Here is an 18,035-nt window from a genome sequence, read left to right on the forward strand (position 1 = left end):
CAGGTGGGGGCCGGGACTCTCGATCACACCCAGCAGCTGGCACAGCACCCGCAGCTGTGTGAGCAGCAGCTTCTGCTTCCGACGGGTGTCCTGGGGGCAGCCGTGGGGCCTTACGGGGCAGTCAGGGGGCAGCTGTGGGGGGCTACGGGGCAGTTGTGGGTCTCACCACAAGATGCTCAACCAGGACACGGGCCGGGATGTCGCTGTTCTCCTCCTCCAAGGCCAAGGCGGCCTCGAGTGCCGCCAGCGTCCTGGGGACATGCGTGGCCCGTCACAGACACGTGGGGGCCCGGGACCCACTAGGGACACGTGTGGGGACACAGATCCCTCCCAAGAACCTGGGAAACCCTATGGACACACGTGGGAACATAGCACCAACCTGAGGACAGGAGATCTCCCCCCACCCCACCCCTCAAAATACATCAGGGACACGCGTGGGGTCCCCAGGACCCCCCCAGGGAAGGTGTGTGGGAATAGGTGGGCCCCCCCTGAGGACACGAGACCTACCCAAGGGACCCCGCTGAGGACAGAGAAACCCCACAGGGATGCGCAGTGACACGGGGACCCTCCCGAGAACCCGAGACGCCCCAACGACTCAGGCAGGGACCCGAGGACCACCCCCCCAGGGACACATGTAGGGCGCCAGGGTCCCACAGGAACACGCGTGGACACACGGGACCTCCCCAGGGATACATGTAGGTCCCCAGGATCGGCCAGGAACACGCGTGGGAACACAGAGCCTCCCCCGGGACACCCGTGGGAACGGAGCCAAAATGGCGGCGGCCTGAGGGGCCGCGCGCGGGCTCCCCGCCGCCGCTCACCGCCGCGCGCGCCGCAGCCCGCCCGCCTCCACCATCGCTGCTTCCTCCCGCGCTGCCACCGCGGCCCACCAATCGCCCGCCACCGCTTCTCGCCCCGCCCGCCGCCCTCCTCCACCAATCGCCGCCCGTCCCCGCTGCCGCAGCCAATCGCCTGCCACCGCTTCTCGCTCCGCCCGCCGCCTTCCTCCACCAATCGCCGCGCGGCACCGCCCTCACTGACGGGTTGCCCCGCCAATGACCGTGTGTGAAGGCAAGCCCCCCCCCCCCCCCCCCCCCCCCCCTCGCTGGGGGCAGCGCGCCACCACTTTGGAAGGGGCGGGGAGAGGGGCCGGACTGGTGGCACTGGGAAGGGATGCATAGGGGCTCCATAGGGTCCCGGGAGAGTCCCTATGGGGCTATAGAGCCTCTATAGGGTCAGGAGAGGTCCCTATAGGGTCCGTGAGGGTCTCTGTATGGGCTACGGGAAGTCCCTACAGGGCTATACAGCCTCTATAGGATCTGTGAGAGTCTCTGTATGGGTTGTGGGAGGTTTCTATGTGGCTGTAGGGTCTCTGTAGGATCGGTGGGTCCCATAGGGGCTGTGGGGGACTCTGCACAGTTATGGAGAGTTCCTATGGAGCTATAGGGTCTCTATAGGTTCACGGGTGTCCCTATAGGGGCTGTGGGTGGCTCTATATGGGTTACAGGAAGTTCCTATGGAGCTATAGGGTCTCTGCAGGGGCTTCCCCCAAAAAAACCCACGACCCAGCTTTCCCCACCCCCCAGCTGGGGGCAGTGGCTTTATTACCCCCACGTTGAGGGGTGGGGGGGGGGAGGGGTGATGCCCAGGTTGGTGAGGGGGGGGCATCCCCCTCACCGCCGCCGCCGCCGCACCAGGGTCCAGCCATCAGGGGGGGGTGGGGGGGTCCCACACTCCATCGCCTGGGTGGGGTATGACATCATCAGTGTCACCTCCCCCCCCCCCTTGGTGACATCAGCAGCGCCCTCCCCCATGTCACAGGGGCCCCCCTGTTGCCCCCCTCCCCGGATTTGCTGACATAATTATTGCCACCACCACCCCCCCCCCGGGCATTCTCTCTCATTTGCTGATGTCATCAGTCCCCTCCATGTCCCACACCTATCTGATGACATCATCAACATCCCCCCCATGTCCCCTCCCCATTCAATGACATCACCAGCGCCCCCTGCCTGCAATTTGATGACATCATAACCACGCTCCATAGGGTTCTGCAGGATCTGCCCCACCTCAGTGACATCACCAGCGTACCCCCACCCATTCTGATGACATCATCAGTGCCGTACCTCCTCCTCCTCCTTGCTGCTCTCCTCCTCCTCCTCTTCTTCCTCCCCCCGCCCGGGGGTGGCGGGGGTGGGGGCGGGGTGGGCGGCAGCCAGGGCTGCGCAAAGGGCAGGGCCGCGGCGAGCCAGCGCCCCCAGAGCCTCCCTCACCCCCGCCACATCCCCCCGGCTGGCCTGTGCAAACAGCGTCACCAGTTCTCGGCTCACCTACGGGCAGGAGGGCATACTGGGAGAGGGCTGGCAGAGCACTGGGATAAATTGGGAGGGAGCTGGGATATATTGGGAGGGGCTGGGAGGGAGCTGGGATATATTGGGAGGGACTGGGAGGGAACTGGGATCCCTAAAGGGTACCGATAAGAGCTTGAGTGGGAACTGGGCTGTACTGGTGACTGGTTTGGCTACAGGAATACTAAGGACATACTGGAAAGGGACTGGGGGTGAGGACAAGGACCGCTAACAACCTGGTGGGGTGAACTGGGTTGTGCTGGGAGTGCTGGGGGCTGGGCTTGGAGGCTGGTGGGAGCATCCTGGTATATACTGGGAGCCCACCTGCTGCAGGCTGCCATCCTCTACTGCTGTATCGAACTCATTATCCATCACCTCGGCCAGGAACTCCTCCACCTCCTCCTCCTGCAGCTCCGCTGGGGGGCGGGGGGGGGCAGTGCGTGTGTCACGGTTACCTCTCACCCCTCCCCCACCTGGGGGGCACGGGGGGGAGGGGTGGGGAGAGGCAACACTCACCATTTTGTGCAAAAAAGTCCTGCAGGGCCCCTGCCAGCCATGCAGCCTTTTCGGGGCCCTGTGGCCCCCCGAAGCCCTGGGCCACAGCCAGCTTGGGGGGGGGGGGGGGGGGGGAGGGAGAAGGGCATGTTGAGGCCACGCCCACCCTTGGGGGGCGGGGCAGCCTCCCAAGTGTTTCCTAGGCCCTCCCCCTCCTGGTTTCCCCCCTCCACAGTGTGTGTCCCCCATGGCACCCTCCCGGTGTCCCCCTCATTGCGTGTCCCCTCCCCTCTTCTCCCTCTCCTCGATTCCCCTCCCCCCCCCCCCCCCCGATTTTCTCTTCATGTCGTCCCCCCCGGTTCCCCTTACCCCCCTGTTTCTGTTCCACCGTATCCCTGTCCCCCCGTTCCCACTCCACCCCACCCTCCCCGGCTCCCCTCCACGTCCCACGCCCCCCGGTGCCCCCCGCCACACCTGGAGCGCGGCCCAGCCGCTCAGCACCGCCTGCACCCCCTGGGCGAACAGGCCCCACTCCTCCAGCCCGGGGGCCGCCATGACGCCGCTGCGCAGGGCGCGCAGCCGAGTACCGAGTGACCGATCGGCGAGCCGAACGCCGAGCCACCGAGCGAGCGAGCGCCGAACGCGCGATCGTCAGGGGGCGGGGCTAAAGGCGGAGGCTGGAAAGGACTACAGATCCCGGCAGCCCCCGCGCGGCGGCGGTCACGTGACGCAGGTGAGCGGGAGGGGCGGGGGGAGGGAGGGGAGCGGGGCTATAGGGGCCGGGGGGTGCGCGGGGGGGGGGGCTATGGGGTGGGGGGCACGCGGGGGCTATGAGGCGCGGGGGGGCGTATGGAGGCTGTAGGGGAACGCGGGGGCCATAGAAGATGCGGAGGTTTACAGGGCTATAGGGGATGTGGAGGTGTACGGGGCTATAGGGAGCTCTAGAGTGCTGTAGGGGATGTGGGGGCTATCGGGGATGTGGAGGTGTACAGGAGCTATAAGGGATGTGGGAGCATATGGGGGCTATAGGGGATAAGAGGGTATAAAAGGGCTATAGGGAATGTGGCGGTGTATAGGGGCTATGGGGGGTGTGGGGGCCTGTAGGGGGTTACAGGAGATGTGGAGGTATATGGGGGCTATAGGGGGTGTAGGGGTATAAAAGGTCTATAAGGCGTATGGGGCACGTAGGAGCTATAGGGGCATGAAAGGGCTATAGGAGATGTGAAAGTACACAAGGGGTGTGGGATGCACAGCATCCATAGGGGGTGTGGGGGATACAGAGGGTCTATGGGGGGTACAGAAGGGCTGTAGGGGGTGGGTACTGGTCGGAACCGAGCATACGCTGTGTCTATAGGATCTATAGAGGCTATAGGGGGTGGGATACTGGAGGGATCTGAGGGCAGGGGGCTACACCCACAGGGTACCTATAGCTCCCAGGGCGGGTGGGCAGGGCTGCGGTGCCTATAGCATCTATGGGGGACAAGCCACCTGCGCCCAGCAGTCCCTCCAGAGGAAAAGGCCGATGTATATGGGGGGGGGGGGGCGGGGGGATACTCCCACCCCCTATGGATTTTTGGGACCCCCCTAATTAACCCCTCCCCTCTAATTATTTAACCTGGCTCCTCCTTAATGAAGCCTCTTTGTTTCCCCAGCAGGTCCCCCCATAGGGGGGGGGGTGACAGTGCAACCACCGGTGACACTGGGGACACACACACCCCCGCAAAAATTGAGGTAACCCCACTGGGGACCCCACCCCCCACCCCCCCCCTCCTGCCCCCCCCCCCCCCCCCCGATGCCTGGGTCCCCGTTCCACCCCACAGGTCTATAGGGTCAACCAAGCCCCCCGTGAGGACCCCCTTATTTTAGCCCCCCCCCAGGCACCCCAGTATTTAAAGCACGGGGCAGGGGGGGTGTGGGGACAACATGGCCACCGATTTGGGGGACCCCAGAGTCCCTGTGTCCCCCCCTGTCCCCCCCAAACGCTTCTTCCGAAAGAGCGTGGAGTTATTGGAGGATGAAGAACGGGGACCACCAAACGATCGTGGAGACCCCGAGTTTCGGGGGGTTCTCGAGTTTCGGGGGGGGGGCACGGGAGGGAAGGAGGAGGTGGAGGAAGAAGCCGAGATGAAGGCGGTGGCCACCTCGCCGGGTGGAAGATTCCTTAAATTCGACATCGAGCTGGGACGCGGAGCCTTCAAGACAGTCTTCAAGGGCTTCGACACCGACACCTGGGTGGAGGTGGCTTGGTGTGAGCTGCAGGTGAGCCCCCAAAGTGGGTTCCTGGGTGGCGAGGGCACTGCCATGGGGTGCAGATGGGGGTGGCCCTTCATTAAGGGGGTTTTGGTTAATCAGTGGGGTTTAGAAAGGTGGGTGGGCTCCAAAAATGGGTTTGGAGGTCTTCTGAACCCTCAAATTTATCTTGAAGCTCTTCCAAAGTCAATGGCACCCCAAAATTCATCATGAACCCTCATGGCTGGCCCCTCAAATTGATCTTTATGCTCCTCCAAAGTCAATGACACCCCAAAATTCACCATGACCATGACGGTTGGCCCCTCAAATTGATCTTGAACATCTCCTGAAGTCCCAAATTCACCATGAATTCTACAATTGGCCCCCCAACCTCACAGCTGATCCCCCTGAAGATAATAAACCCCCAAATTCACCACAAACCCTGCAGGTGGCCCCTCCAACCTGTTGATTCCATCGTTCAACCCTTCAACTCCTCGACATTCCCCATATCCATGTCTCCAAAGCCCTTGACGCCACCCCTACGCACAAAGTCCCCTTCCAACCCCCCAATCTTGCCAATTAGCTCCAGATTTACCCATTTCTCTCCCAAATTTATTAATTATCCTCTTAAACTGCCGGATTCCTCAACGTACCACAAAATGAATCCCTGAAACCCTCAAATTCATTCATCTCAACTCGCCAGTGAATCCCGGCAGCTCCTGCCAACGGGCACCGGGCCATGGCCAATTAATTACAGCCTCTTAACGAGCGGCGAGCGTTCCTCAGGGAGTTGAAGGAGCTTTTAGGCACGGCAGGATGAGGCTCATCGCTCGGCTTGGCCGGCAAACGCGGTGGGTGATGATGATCCCTGAATTGGGGGTGGGTTTGATGTTGTCCATCCTCCCTCCCTGGGCACCAGGACCGCAAGTTGACCAAGGTGGAGCAGCAACGGTTTAAGGAAGAAGCGGAGATGTTGAAGGGGTTGCAGCACCCCAACATCGTCCGCTTCTATGACTCTTGGGAGTCCACAGTCAAGGGCAAGAAGTGCATCGTCCTCGTCACTGAACTGATGACCTCCGGCACCCTCAAGACGTGAGTGATGGTGTTTCGTGGCACATTGGTGCAGTGGAGCTGAGGAGGTGACAGTGGGTCGGCTTGCCTTGTCACACAGGTATCTCAAGAGGTTCAAGGTGATGAAGCCCAAGGTGTTACGGAGCTGGTGCCGGCAGATCTTGAAGGGTCTCCACTTTCTCCACACCCGTACACCACCCATCATCCACCGGGACCTCAAGTGCGACAACATCTTCATCACCGGCCCCACGGGTTCCGTCAAAATCGGCGATTTGGGTCTGGCCACCCTCATGAGGACCTCTTTCGCCAAAAGTGTCATTGGTAAGACGCGTCGTGCCGAAGCACGCCTGCCGGTTGCCAGGTGCTGGTTCTCACTGCCCGCCCCGTAGGTACACCTGAATTCATGGCCCCAGAGATGTACGAGGAACGCTACGATGAGTCGGTGGATGTCTATGCCTTCGGGATGTGCATGTTGGAGATGGGCACCTCTGAGTATCCCTACTCCGAGTGCCAAAACGCTGCCCAGATCTACCGCAAAGTCACCAGCGTGGGTTCCTGGTCTTGCCGGCGTGTCCCAACACCCTTCCAGCACTGTGGTGGTGGGCATCATCACTGCGCTTCCTCCTCCTCTAGGGCATCAAGCCGGCCAGCTTCGACAAGGTGACGGACCCAGAGGTGAAGGAGATCATCGAAGGTTGCATCCGGCAGAACAAGGCGGAGAGGTGGGAGAAGAGGGGTGCTACATGGGGATCCCCTAGATGACACCCCAATGTTGACCACGCTCTTGCCCATAGGCTTTCCATCCGGGACCTACTGAACCATGCTTTCTTCGCGGAGGACACGGGGTTACGCGTGGAGCTGGCAGAGGACGATGGGGGTCTCGACTCCTCCTTGGCACTCCGACTTTGGGTGGAGGACCCCAAGAAGTTGAAGGGGAAGCACAAGGACAACGAGGCCATCGAGTTCAGCTTCAACTTGGAGGCCGATGTCCCCGAGGAGGTGGCCTACGAGATGGTGAGTGGTGCCAGGGTCCAGAGGTGGCATCTGGGGGCTGAGAACCTGTGGGGGGTACCCCAAAACCCTGCTGGGGTTGGCCCCTCCAACTTGTCTTGACCCTTCCTGAAGTCAACAAGCCTGCAAAATTGCCATGAACCCTACAGCTGGCCCCTCAAACTCATGTTGAACCCCTTCCAAAGCCAACGATCCCCTAAATTCCTCCATGAACTGTGTGGTTGGCCCCTCAAACTTATCTTGAACCCCGCAAAGATCAATCGACCTATAAATTCACCCATGAACCCTACTCTTGGCCCCTCAAATTCTTCTTGAACCCTTCCCAAGCCAACAGTTCTCCAAGTTCACCATGACCTGCTCCCCACGGACATCCCGTTTTCTCCCCCAACCAGGTGAAATCCGGCTTCTTCCATGAAAGTGACTCCAAAGCCGTTGCCAAGTCCATCCGGGACCGGTTGATGTTGGTGAGGAAGACGCGGGAGAAGAAGCAAGCAGAAGGTCGGGGACTCCCTGAAAATGAGGACACTGAGGTGGATCAACACGTCCGGCAGCAGCTGCTCCGGCAACAGCCCCCCACTGCTGGTGAGACCCCCAGCTTCCACCCCACGGCTGGTGGCCCCCCAAAACTGCTCACCCCTGGTTGTTCCTCAGCAGCCGATGGGCTCTTGGAGAACGGTCCCATCTCAGATGCCACCAGCACCCGTGGTCTCACCGGGGCACCTGAGCCTGCACCACAGCTCCTTGGGTGCTACCAACAAGGGCCACCAGGACCCCCTCAAGATGGGGCATCCCCCACTTGTGGCCATCCCAACCCCTTGCAGGTGCCAGTAAGTCCCCATCACACCGGGTTGGGGTGGGGACCATGGGACCACCTCCCACCGCAGCACCTCGACCCACAGGTCACCTACGGGGTGGAGGGGACATCAACAGATGTCACCGGAGGTGCCACCACAGCGGTGCTGGAGCCATCTGGTGTTGATGGGGAGCCAGGGGTCGGTGCAATGCAGATGTCATCAGGGGTGTCATCGGTGGTGGTGGCACGGCTGCAGCCAGCTCCTGGGGCACCGGGTCCGGGGATGGCACCGGCGGTGCCCAGCGTGCAGCCGGCTCCAGGGATGCCACCAGCTCCAGGGATGCCACCGCCAACTGGGATGCCACCAGCTCCAGGGATGCCACCGCCAACTGGAATGCCACCAGCTCCAGGGATGCCACCACCAGCTGGGATGCCACCGCCAACTGGAATGCCACCAGCTCCAGGGATGCCACCGTCAACTGGAATGCCACCAGCTCCAGGGATGCCACCACCAGCTGGGATGCCACCGCCAACTGGAATGCCACCAGCTCCAGGGATGCCACCACCAGCTGGCATGCTACCAGGTCCAGGGATGCCACCACCACCCGGAATGCCAGCTGCTCTGGCAATGCCACCACCAACCGGGATGCCACCACCAACTGGGATGCCACCACAGTCGGTCCCCATTGTGCAGCTGCAGCCAGCTCCGGGGATGCCACCAGCCCAAGGGATGCCACCACTTCCAGTCCCCACCATGCAGCCACAGCTGGTGCCAGGGATGCCACCAGCTCCAGGGATGCCACCACAGCAGGTGCCCACCATCCAGTCGCAGCTGGCTCCAGGGATGCCACCACCAGCTGGGATGCCACCACAGCCGATCCCCACCATGCAGCCACAGCCAGCCCCAGGGATGCCACCAGCTGTGGGGATACCATCAGCTCCAGAGATGCCACCAACCGTGGGGATGCCACCCCTATCTGGGTTGCCACCAGCCCCAGTGGTGCCACCTCCATCTGGGATGCCACCAGCCCTAGGGATGCCACCAACCATGGGGACATCGCCAGCCCCAGGGATGCCACCAACCATGGGGACATCACCAGCCCCAGGGATGCCACCTCCATCTGGGATGCCACCAGCCCCAGGGATGCCACCAACCATGGGGACGTTGCCAGCCCCAGGGATGCCACCAACCATGGGGACATCACCAGCCCCAGGGATGCCACCTCCATCTGGGATGCCACCAGCCCTAGGGATACCACCAACCATGGGGACATCGCCAGCCCCAGGGATGCCACCTCCATCTGGGATGCCACCAGCCCTAGGGATGCCACCAACCATGGGGACACCACCAGCCCAAGGGATGCCACCAACCATGGGGACATCGCCAGCCCCAGGGATGCCACCTCCATCTGGGATGCCACCAACCATGGGGACACCATCAGCCCAAGGGATGCCACCAACCATGGGGACATCGCCAGCCCCAGGGATGCCACCTCTGTCTGGGATGCCACCAGCCCCAGGGATGCCACTGCTTCCCACCCTGCCAGCAGGTCCCCCACTGGAAGACGCATCCCTGCACCCCGATCCCCCAACATCTGCCACCAACCCTCCAGATGCGGTGCCCTTCCTCCGTGTCCCCGAGGCCACCACTGTCCCCGAGCCCCCTGGTGCCAAACCTGACCGCATCCGACAACGCCGAGCCTCCTGCCCACGTCCGGAGAGGATTCCTCGCTTCCAGCTCACCGTCCTCCAGGTCGGCACGGGGAAGGGGGACTGTTTTGGGGGGGTGGGACAGAGGGACACCCCGTAACTCACGTCCCCAACCCCGTAGGTCTCCTCCCCTGGGGACAACACGGTGGAGTGTCAGCTGGAGACCCACGACAGCAAGATGGTGACCTTCAAGTTCGATGCCGATGGAGACGCCCCGGAGGACATTGCTTGCTACATGGTGACACCCCCCCGCCCCAAACCCCAAAACTCCTCCCCCCACCCTAAAACCCCTCCCCCAATTAATGTCACACCCCCCACCCCACCCCAAACTAATTGTCCTCTGGAAGGTTGAGGACAACTTCGTGCTGGAGGGTGAGCGGGAGAAGTTCGTGGAGGAGCTGAAGGCCATCGTGGCACAGGCGCGAGGGCTCCTCGGTGCCCCCCCCATGGACCCCCAGGTGACCCCCCACACCCCATGTCCCCGGACACCTGGGGCCACCGCAGCAGTTGACCTGTAACCCCCCCAAAATGTCTCCTCACAGGCGGGACCTCCTGAGCAGGCGGGTGGTGGTGAGTAGCAGGGGAGGGGGAGGGGCAGCGGGGTCACCCTCCACCCCCCAACCACCCTCACCCCTCCCCCCACCAGGAGAAGGTGCCCCCCAATCGTCCCCCGTCGGTCGTTGGAGGTTTTGCATCAACCAGACCATCAGGAACCGGGAAGCCACTGGTGAGTCACCCAAGAGGGGACATGGAACGTGGCGGGGGGGAGGGTACGTGGGACACCAGTGTCCCCCCATGCCTCCCCCACAACCTCCATGGATTGGGGGTGTCACCTCCTTGCAGGTCCTGGAGGACCTCCACCCAACCGACGAACCTTGGGGACATCCAGTGGCGGCGAGGTGGATGTGATCCCAGATGTTGGTGACCCTCAAGAACCAGGGATTGTTGTCGCCAGACCCCAGGAGCCAGGTGGCCCTCAAGAACCAGGGGTGGTCATCACTGGAGCATTGGAGCAGGATGAACCTGGGGGACCAGAGATGATTGTCCCCAAACCCAGTGGCCTGGGTGTCCTCCAAGGACAGGAGATGATTGTCCCCAAACCCTGTGAGCTGGACACACCCAATGGACAAGAGACAACCGTCCCGAACCCCCCTGAGCTTGGTGTCTCTCAAGGACAGGAGAAGACCATCCCCAAGCCCTGTGACCTAGGTGTCCCTCAAGGACTGGAGATGATCGTCACCAGACCCCAAGAGCTGGATGAACCCATGGGACCAGAGATGATTGTCCCCAAATCCCAAGACCCTGATGTCCCCCAAGGACCAGGGACAACTGTCACCAGCACTTGGAAACAGGATGGACCTGGGCAACCAGACACAACTGTCCCCAAACCTGAAGAGCCTGAGGACTACCAAGGACCAGACACCGTCATCCCTGGACACCAAGACCTGGGTCTCCCTGAAGGAGAGGGGATGACTGTCACCAGAGCTTGGGAGCAGGATGGACCTGGGGAACTGGAGACAATTGTCCCCAAACCCCAAGAGCTCGATGTCCCTCAAGGACCAGAGATGGCCATTGCCGGAGCCTGGGAGCAGGATGCACTCACAGGACCAGAGGTGATTGTCCCCAAACCCCAGGACAGTGGTGTCCCCCAAGGATTGGAGACCATTGTCCCCAAACCCCAAGACCTGGACATTCTCCAAGGACTAAAGACCATTGTCCCCCAAACCCCAAGACTTTGGTGCCCCCAAAGACCAGAGGACCCCAAGAAAGACCTTGATGTCCCTCAAACCCCAAAACTCTGGTGCCCCCAAAGACCAGAGGACCCCAAGACTTTGGTGTCCCTCAAACCCCAAGATTTCGGTGCCCCCAAAGACCAGAGGACCCCAAGAAAGACCTTGATGTCCCTCAAACCCCAAAACTCTGGTGCCCCCAAAGACCAGAGGACCCCAAGACTTTGGTGTCCCTCAAACCCCAAGATTTCGGTGCCCCCAAAGACCAGAGGACCCCAAGAAAGACCTTGATGTCCCTCAAACCCCAAAACTCTGGTGCCCCCAAAGACCAGAGGACCCCAAGACTTTGGTGTCCCTCAAACCCCAAGATTTCGGTGCCCCCAAAGACCAGAGGACCCCAAGAAAGACCTTGATGTCCCTCAAACCCCAAGACTCTGGTGCCCCCAAAGACCAGAGGACCCCAAGACCTTGGTGTCCCCCATGACCTTGGCGTCCCTCAAACACCAACGACAACCTTCCCCACCCCCCTGCCCCACCCCCGACATTTTGTGGGGGCTGGTGGCCACCTCAGCACCCCATTTCCACAGGATCCCCCAGCGGAGAGGACCCCGGGCCGCCCCACCGCTGGGGGGAGCTATTTCGCCCTGGGGTTTAACTGCCCCCGCCTCAAAAACCCTGTCAGCAAGAAGACCTGGGGTCGCAAGATCAAAAGCTGGGCCCGGCGGCTCCGGCAGCCCCCCCCTGCTGCGGGGGGACACCCCCTGCCAGGTAGGGGGGCTGCGTCCCCACCTCCACCCCCCACTGGTGCCCCCATTTATCCCCCCTCATTTGTAACCCCTCTTACACCCTTCTCCATATGTACCGCTATAGATGTATATAAATGTACGACCCACGTGTATACCCCCTCCCCGTATGTGCTCCTCGCTATATGTACTGCTCCATAAAGCTGCCATATAGACCCCTCCCTGTACATACCCCCAAATACACCCCTCATATATCCCCCTCCCCATGCATACGCACCTATACACCATACGTATTCTCATATGTATGTTTCCTGATATATAGTCCCCATATAACTACACCCCCTCATAGATCCCCCTCCCCACGCATACGCACGTATATAACACCGTATGTATTCTCATATGTATGTCTCCTGATGGATACTCCCCGTATTTACCCCTCACCATTTATAGCCCCAATCTATACACGGCCTTTTAACCCTCCCATTTATCCTCCACCCCATATATACCCCTACATACACCTCCCCATATATACCCCTACATACACCTCCCCATATATACTCCTGTATACACCTCCCCATATGTACCCCTATGTACACCTCCCCATATATACTCCTATATACACCTCCCCATATGTACCCCTACATACACCTCCCCATATATACCCCTACGTACACCTCCCCATATGTACCCCTACGTACACCTCCCCATATATACCCCTACGTACACCTCCCCATATGTACCCCTATATACACCTCCCCATATGTACCCCTATATACACCTCCCCATATATACCCCTACGTACACCTCCCCATATGTACCCCTATATACACCTCCCCATATGTACCCCTACGTACACCTCCCCATATATACCCCTACGTACACCTCCCCATATGTACCCCTATATACACCTCCCCATATGTACCCCTATATATGCCTCCCCATATGTACCCCTATGTATGCCTCCCCATATGTACCCCTATGTACACCTCCCCATATGTACCCCTATATACACCTCCCCATATATACCCCTATGTACACCTCCCCATATGTACCCCTATATACACCTCCCCATATATACCCCTACGTACACCTCCCCATATGTACCCCTACGTACACCTCCCCATATATACCCCTATATATACCTCCCCATATGTACCCCTATATACACCTCCCCATCTAGACTCCCCATTTTTATCCCCCTTTTTTACCCCCCACATTTATAACCCCATTCACATGTCGCCCTATACATGCCCCTATATGTACCCCTCCCCATATACACATATATACCCTGCCCTGTCCCGCAGGGGAGCCAGAGGAACTGGGGGATCCCCCCCGGCGGGGGCGCTGCCAGGTGGGTATTTGTGGGGGTCCCTGTGGAGGGGGGGGAGCAGCCCCATGGACTCCCCGTGTTGGTCTGTGGAGCCCCCCAAACTGCCCCGGGACCCCCAAACTGCCCCGGGACCCCCCGAAACTGCCCCGGGACCCCCAAACTGATCACAGGGACCCCCTGAAACTGCCCCAGGACCCCCAAACTGCCCCGGGACCCCCCGAAACTGCCCCGGGACCCCCTGAAACTGCCCCGGGACCCCCAAACTGCCCCGGGACACCCAAACTGCTCACGGGGACCCCCTGAAACTGCCCCGGGACCCCCCGAAACTGCCCCGGGACCCCCAAACTGATCACAGGGACCGCCTGAAACTGCCCCAGGACCCCCAAACTGCCCCGGGACCCCCAAACTGCTCACGGGGACCCCCTGAAACTGCCCCGGGACCCCCAAACTACCCTGGGTCCCCCAAACTGCTCACAGGGACCCCCTGAAACTGCCCCAGGACCCCCAAAGAGCCCTTGGGACCCCCCCCCCCAACTTATCCAAGGGACCCTCAACTGCCCCAGGGACCTCCAAAACTCCCCCCAGGGACCCCAAATTACACCAGGGACCCCCCCAAATCCGCCCTCCAGCTCATATCACTGCTATATCCCCCCACACCTCCTGCAGCCGCTAACGAACCCCGAATCAAGCGACCCCCCTGAAACCGAAGGCGACTGGGGGGATCCCAGTTCGGAAAGTGAAAGTGGGGGGATGGGGGGGCCCCCTCATCCCCCAGGAGCCCCCCCCCGCCCCCCTGGATCCCCATCGTCCCCCATGAGTAGTGATGGGGAGACTGACCCCGAAGATGAAGATTTACGGGTGGAGCTGCGAAGGTTGCGGGAAAAGTAAGTTGGGAGGGACCCGGGGGAGGTTGGGGGGGGGGCACCCCAATATTGGGGTACCCCCCCCGACTCCCCCACCTCCCCCCCGTAGGCATATCCAGGAGGTGGTGACGTTACGGGCGCAGCAGGACAAGGAGCTGCGGGAGCTGCACGGGCGTCTCCGTGCCCTAAAAGAAGCTCGAGGGGACCCCAAAAAATTTGGGGGACCCCCGCCGGGGGATTGTGGAGGACTCCCTCATCATTGCCTCGGGGGATCCCCGCGACGGCTTCGGGGTGCCAAGGGAAGAGGACGGGGAAGGGGTGCAGCGGTGACAGGTTTGGGGGGGGGTTGGGGTGCAAGGGGGTGGGTCTGAGGGTACAGGGGAAGTTTTGGGGTACAAGGAGGGGATTTGGGGGATGCTCAGTCCCTCCTGGGCCCCAGGGAAGGGGTTTTGGGGTGCATAAAGGGGGTTCTGGGGTCCAAGGGGAGGGTTTGGAGTATAAGGAGGGGTTTTGGGGTGCAGGGAGGGTTTTTTGGGGTGCAAGGCAGGTTTTTGAGGTGCTCAAGTCCCTCCTGGGCTCCAGGGAGGAAATTTCAGGGTGTGGGGAGAGGTTTGGGGGTACAGGGGAGGTTTTGGGATACTCCATGTTCTGGGGAGGGGCTTCTGGGATGCAAGGCGGGGGGATGGGGTACAGGGAGGAGGTTTTGAGTTCTAAGGGGGGAATTTTGGGGTGCTCAGTCCCTCCTGGGCTCCAGGGAGGGGGTTTTGAGGTGCAAGGGGGGATTTGGGGTATAGGGAGGGACTTCTGGGGTGAAAGGGGGGGTTTAGGGTATAGGGAGGGGGTTTTGGGGTGTCCCATGGTCTGGGGAGGGGGTTTGGGGTACAGGTGGGATTTGGGGCACCCCCCTCTCCACTAACCCCCCCTCTCAACACCCAGACACCTGGGTTCCCCCTGCAGGCCCCCTAACCCACCCAGCCCCCCCCCCTCCTCCCCCAGCCCCTCCAAAAAAGGGGCTCTTCACCGATGACCTGCACCGGCTGGTCGATGAGTGGGTGCAGGATACTGCCCGAGCCCAGGTAACGTGTGGGGGACCCTATGGGGGGGCCCTGAACCCCCTTTGTGGGATGCTTGGGGATGTGTGTCCCCCCCAATATTTAAAACCCACCTTTTTCCTCTCCCCGCTCCCTTCCCAATCCCACAGGGGACATCGTCGTGGGTGGCCACCCTCCGCGGCGCCCGGATGAACCCCCCAAAATGGGGGGCTCCCCCCCCTCCAAAAATCAACCTCCATGGGGGGGGCAGTCCCCTCCCACCAGGGACTGAGTGAGGTGGGGGAGCCCTGGTACCTTAAAAGTGCTGTCCCGCAGCCCCCCAAACCTCCTCGTTTCACTCCAAAATCCCCCTGTTTTGGGTCATACCTCCCCCCCCAGAGTGACCCCATTTTTTGGCCCCCAAATCCCCTAATTTCACCCCAAAATACCCTTTTTTTGCCCCCACCCCCCCCAGTGGAATCCCATCTTCGGCCCCCAGCTCACCTTATTTTGCCCCCAAACCCTCTTTTTGGGGGTCACTGCCCCTTTTTGCACTTCCCCTGAGATAAACCACATTTTGGTACCCAAAATGTCTTTGTTTCCCCCCCCCCTCCCCCCCCCGGGACCCACTTTAAGCCCCCCAAATCACCTCTTTTCAGCTCAAAATGCCTGTTTTGGGCCTAAAATTGCATTGTTTCACCCCAAAACCCCACTCCCCCCCCCCCCAACTGGCCCACTTTTGGCCCCTCAAATTGTCTCTTTTCACCCCAAAATGCCTGTTTTGGGCCTCAAATTGCATTGTTTCACCCCCAAAAAACACTTTCTCTTGGCCTGCCCCCTCCTCCATGGGTGACCCAATTTTCAGCCCTCAAATCACCTCATTTAACCCCAAAACCCGTTTTTTGGGCCTATTCCCCTTTTTTTCCCCTGGTGTATTAGGTGACTCCAATTTTTAGCCCCAATACGACCTTGTTTTGCCCTAAAATGTCAACGGGTTGAACCCTGACCCCTCAGTGTCTCCCTCATTTGTCACAAAATTCCCATTTTTCTCCCCCTCCTTGAGCGGCCAAACCTCCATGTTTCACCCTAAACCCCACCCCACCCCCCGGCCCTGCAGGCCTGGAATTCCCCTTAACTGGGGGAACTGGCTGTATTGGTGTTACTGGTGACCTCCCCCCCCCCAGTGGTCGTACTGGTACGACTGAACCCACCCCCAGCCTCTTTTTGGGTCATTTCATCCCGTTTTCTGCCCGTCTACCTCACCCCATCGCTACGCAGAGAGGTTTTGGGGTGTCTTCCTGGGTGTTCGGGTTGAGGAGGGGAGGGAGGCGTTAAATTTTGGGAGAGAAACTGTTATAAAGTGCGAAAAAAGTCCCTGAAAAGGAGAAAAATAAAAGCGTGGCTGGTGGGCGCCACTCCCAAGATGGCGAGTCCCTCCTCAAGATGGCGGGTCCCTCCTCAAGATGGCGGCAACCCCGCCGTACCTTCTATGGGGAGGCGGGTTGTTTCGCCCTTCCCAAAATGGCGGCGCGCCGTGGCCAAAATGGCGCCCGGGCCCCGCCCTCTCCCTCCCCGTTTCCGCGTTTGAATAAAACTTTATCGGGCGGCCGGAGCCGGGCAGGAGCCGCGGCGGCGCCGGGCCGGGCACGGGCACGGGCGGCGGTAACCGGGAGGTGTTGGTGGAGCGGCCGGGCGAGGCCTTGCGCCTGGCCGGTGGGGCCTGCGGCCTAGTCGGGCGGTGGCGGGGGGGGACGCGTAGGCCTCGCAGGGAGCCGGGGGCCCTCTAGGCCTTTGCGCGAGGGGGGGGGGACACCCTATAGAGCCGTAGCTGGGGCCCTGTAGGCCGTTTGAGGGGAACCCGTGGCCCCGTAGGCGCTTGGGGGGGGCTGGGGCTTTATAAGCCTCTTTTTGGGGGTGGGGGTTTGGGCCCTATAGGCCTTTGGGGGGGGGGTCCCAAGGACCTATAGAGCCGGGGAGAGCCTATAGGCCCTTTTTGGGGAGCCTTGAGACTCTGTAGGGCCTTTTAGGGTGTCCTAGGGCCCTACGAAGCTGGGGACGCTCTATAAGGACGTTTGGGGGGGGAGTCCAGAGCTCTATAGAGCAGGGGAGGCCCTGTAGGCCCTTCTGAGGGGATCCCAGGGCCCTATAGAGCAGGGGAGGCCCTGTAGGCCCTTCTGAGGGGATCCCAGGGCCCTATAGAGCAGGGGAGGCCCTATAGGCCCTTCTGAGGGGATCCCAGGGCCCTATAGAGCAGGGGAGGCCCTATAGGCCCTTCTGAGGGGATCCCAGGGCCCTATAGAGCAGGGGAGGCCCTATAGGCCCTTCTGAGGGGATCCCAGGGCCCTATAGAGCAGGGGGAATGCTATAGGCCCTTGGGGAGGGGGTGTGCCAAGACCCTATAGTCTGTTTTTGGAGTAGTTTAGGGTCTTAGAGCTGAGGAGGCCCTATAGACCCTTTTTCAGGGGGGCGCAGGGCCTTTTAGAATCTATAGGCCCTCAGAGGGGTGTCCCAGGCCCCTATAGATCAGTGGGGGGTGGTGGTGTTCTGTCTCCTAAGCCCTATAGGGAGAGGCAGCTGCTCCTCACGGGGCAGGGGCATATAGGGCAGCACTAAAGGGGGTGGGTGGCTGTTGGGGGGTGTTCTATGGGGGGTCACCTATAGAAAAGCTGAAAGAGTGTGGTTTG

General features: G+C 61.0%; 2 protein-coding genes and 1 long non-coding RNA gene across 8 annotated transcripts; 1 reads left to right on the plus strand and 2 right to left on the minus strand.

Moving 5' to 3' along the window:
* On the minus strand, positions 1-960 carry LOC130160287 (uncharacterized). The gene is made up of 3 exons (XR_008825973.1): positions 822-960; positions 167-251; positions 1-90 (listed from the first exon to the last, which is right to left on the minus strand). It is a non-coding gene; the product is annotated as an uncharacterized LOC130160287 (long non-coding RNA).
* A 173-nt stretch (positions 961-1,133) lies between these two features.
* On the minus strand, positions 1,134-3,468 carry TSR2 (TSR2 ribosome maturation factor). The gene is made up of 5 exons (XM_056362652.1): positions 3,315-3,468; positions 2,862-2,952; positions 2,670-2,761; positions 2,124-2,327; positions 1,134-1,742 (listed from the first exon to the last, which is right to left on the minus strand). The coding sequence occupies exons 1-5, from the start codon at positions 3,393-3,395 to the stop codon at positions 1,674-1,676; spliced, it is 537 nt and encodes a 178-aa protein (XP_056218627.1). The 5' UTR covers positions 3,396-3,468; the 3' UTR covers positions 1,134-1,673.
* Positions 3,469-4,287: 819 nt separating this feature from the next.
* On the plus strand, positions 4,288-18,033 carry WNK3 (WNK lysine deficient protein kinase 3). 6 transcript variants are annotated; one of them, XM_056362638.1, is made up of 20 exons: positions 4,288-5,099; positions 5,989-6,161; positions 6,241-6,461; positions 6,530-6,687; positions 6,774-6,862; positions 6,935-7,154; positions 7,544-7,733; positions 7,803-7,978; positions 8,036-9,697; positions 9,776-9,892; positions 10,002-10,112; positions 10,197-10,224; positions 10,301-10,381; positions 10,498-11,267; positions 11,972-12,152; positions 13,432-13,478; positions 14,124-14,341; positions 14,430-14,653; positions 15,257-15,396; positions 15,522-18,033. In XM_056362638.1, the coding sequence occupies exons 1-20, from the start codon at positions 4,764-4,766 to the stop codon at positions 15,645-15,647; spliced, it is 5,268 nt and encodes a 1,755-aa protein (XP_056218613.1). In that variant the 5' UTR covers positions 4,288-4,763; the 3' UTR covers positions 15,648-18,033. The 6 variants fall into 6 exon arrangements, with proteins under 6 accessions (XP_056218613.1, XP_056218617.1, XP_056218615.1 ...); XM_056362642.1 differs by having other exon boundaries at positions 15,278-15,396; XM_056362640.1 differs by having other exon boundaries at positions 8,051-9,697.
* The last annotated feature ends 2 nt before the right edge of the window (positions 18,034-18,035 follow it).

This window comes from Falco biarmicus, chromosome 17 (genome assembly GCF_023638135.1).
Source record: "Falco biarmicus isolate bFalBia1 chromosome 17, bFalBia1.pri, whole genome shotgun sequence".
In the NCBI taxonomy this organism is placed as follows: Eukaryota; Metazoa; Chordata; class Aves; order Falconiformes; family Falconidae; genus Falco; species Falco biarmicus.

What these genes read in the sequence shown, in the direction of transcription:
- TSR2 (XM_056362652.1), bottom strand. Translation starts at nt 3,395, where the DNA reads ATGGCGGCCCCCGGGCTGGAGGAGTGGGGCCTGTTCGCCCAGGGGGTG. An exon ending in AGGATGGCAGCCTGCAGCAG is followed by an intron (nt 2,328 to 2,669) that starts GTGGGCTCCCAG and finishes TCCTGCCCGTAG; the next exon opens with GTGAGCCGAGAACTGGTGAC. An exon ending in GCAGCAAGGAGGAGGAGGAG is followed by an intron (nt 1,743 to 2,123) that starts GTACGGCACTGA and finishes TACCCCACCCAG; the next exon opens with GCGATGGAGTGTGGGACCCC.
- WNK3 (XM_056362638.1), top strand. Translation starts at nt 4,764, where the DNA reads ATGGCCACCGATTTGGGGGACCCCAGAGTCCCTGTGTCCCCCCCTGTC. An exon ending in TCTACCGCAAAGTCACCAGC is followed by an intron (nt 6,688 to 6,773) that starts GTGGGTTCCTGG and finishes CTCCTCCTCTAG; the next exon opens with GGCATCAAGCCGGCCAGCTT. An exon ending in AAGGGGTGCAGCGGTGACAG is followed by an intron (nt 14,654 to 15,256) that starts GTTTGGGGGGGG and finishes CTCAACACCCAG; the next exon opens with ACACCTGGGTTCCCCCTGCA.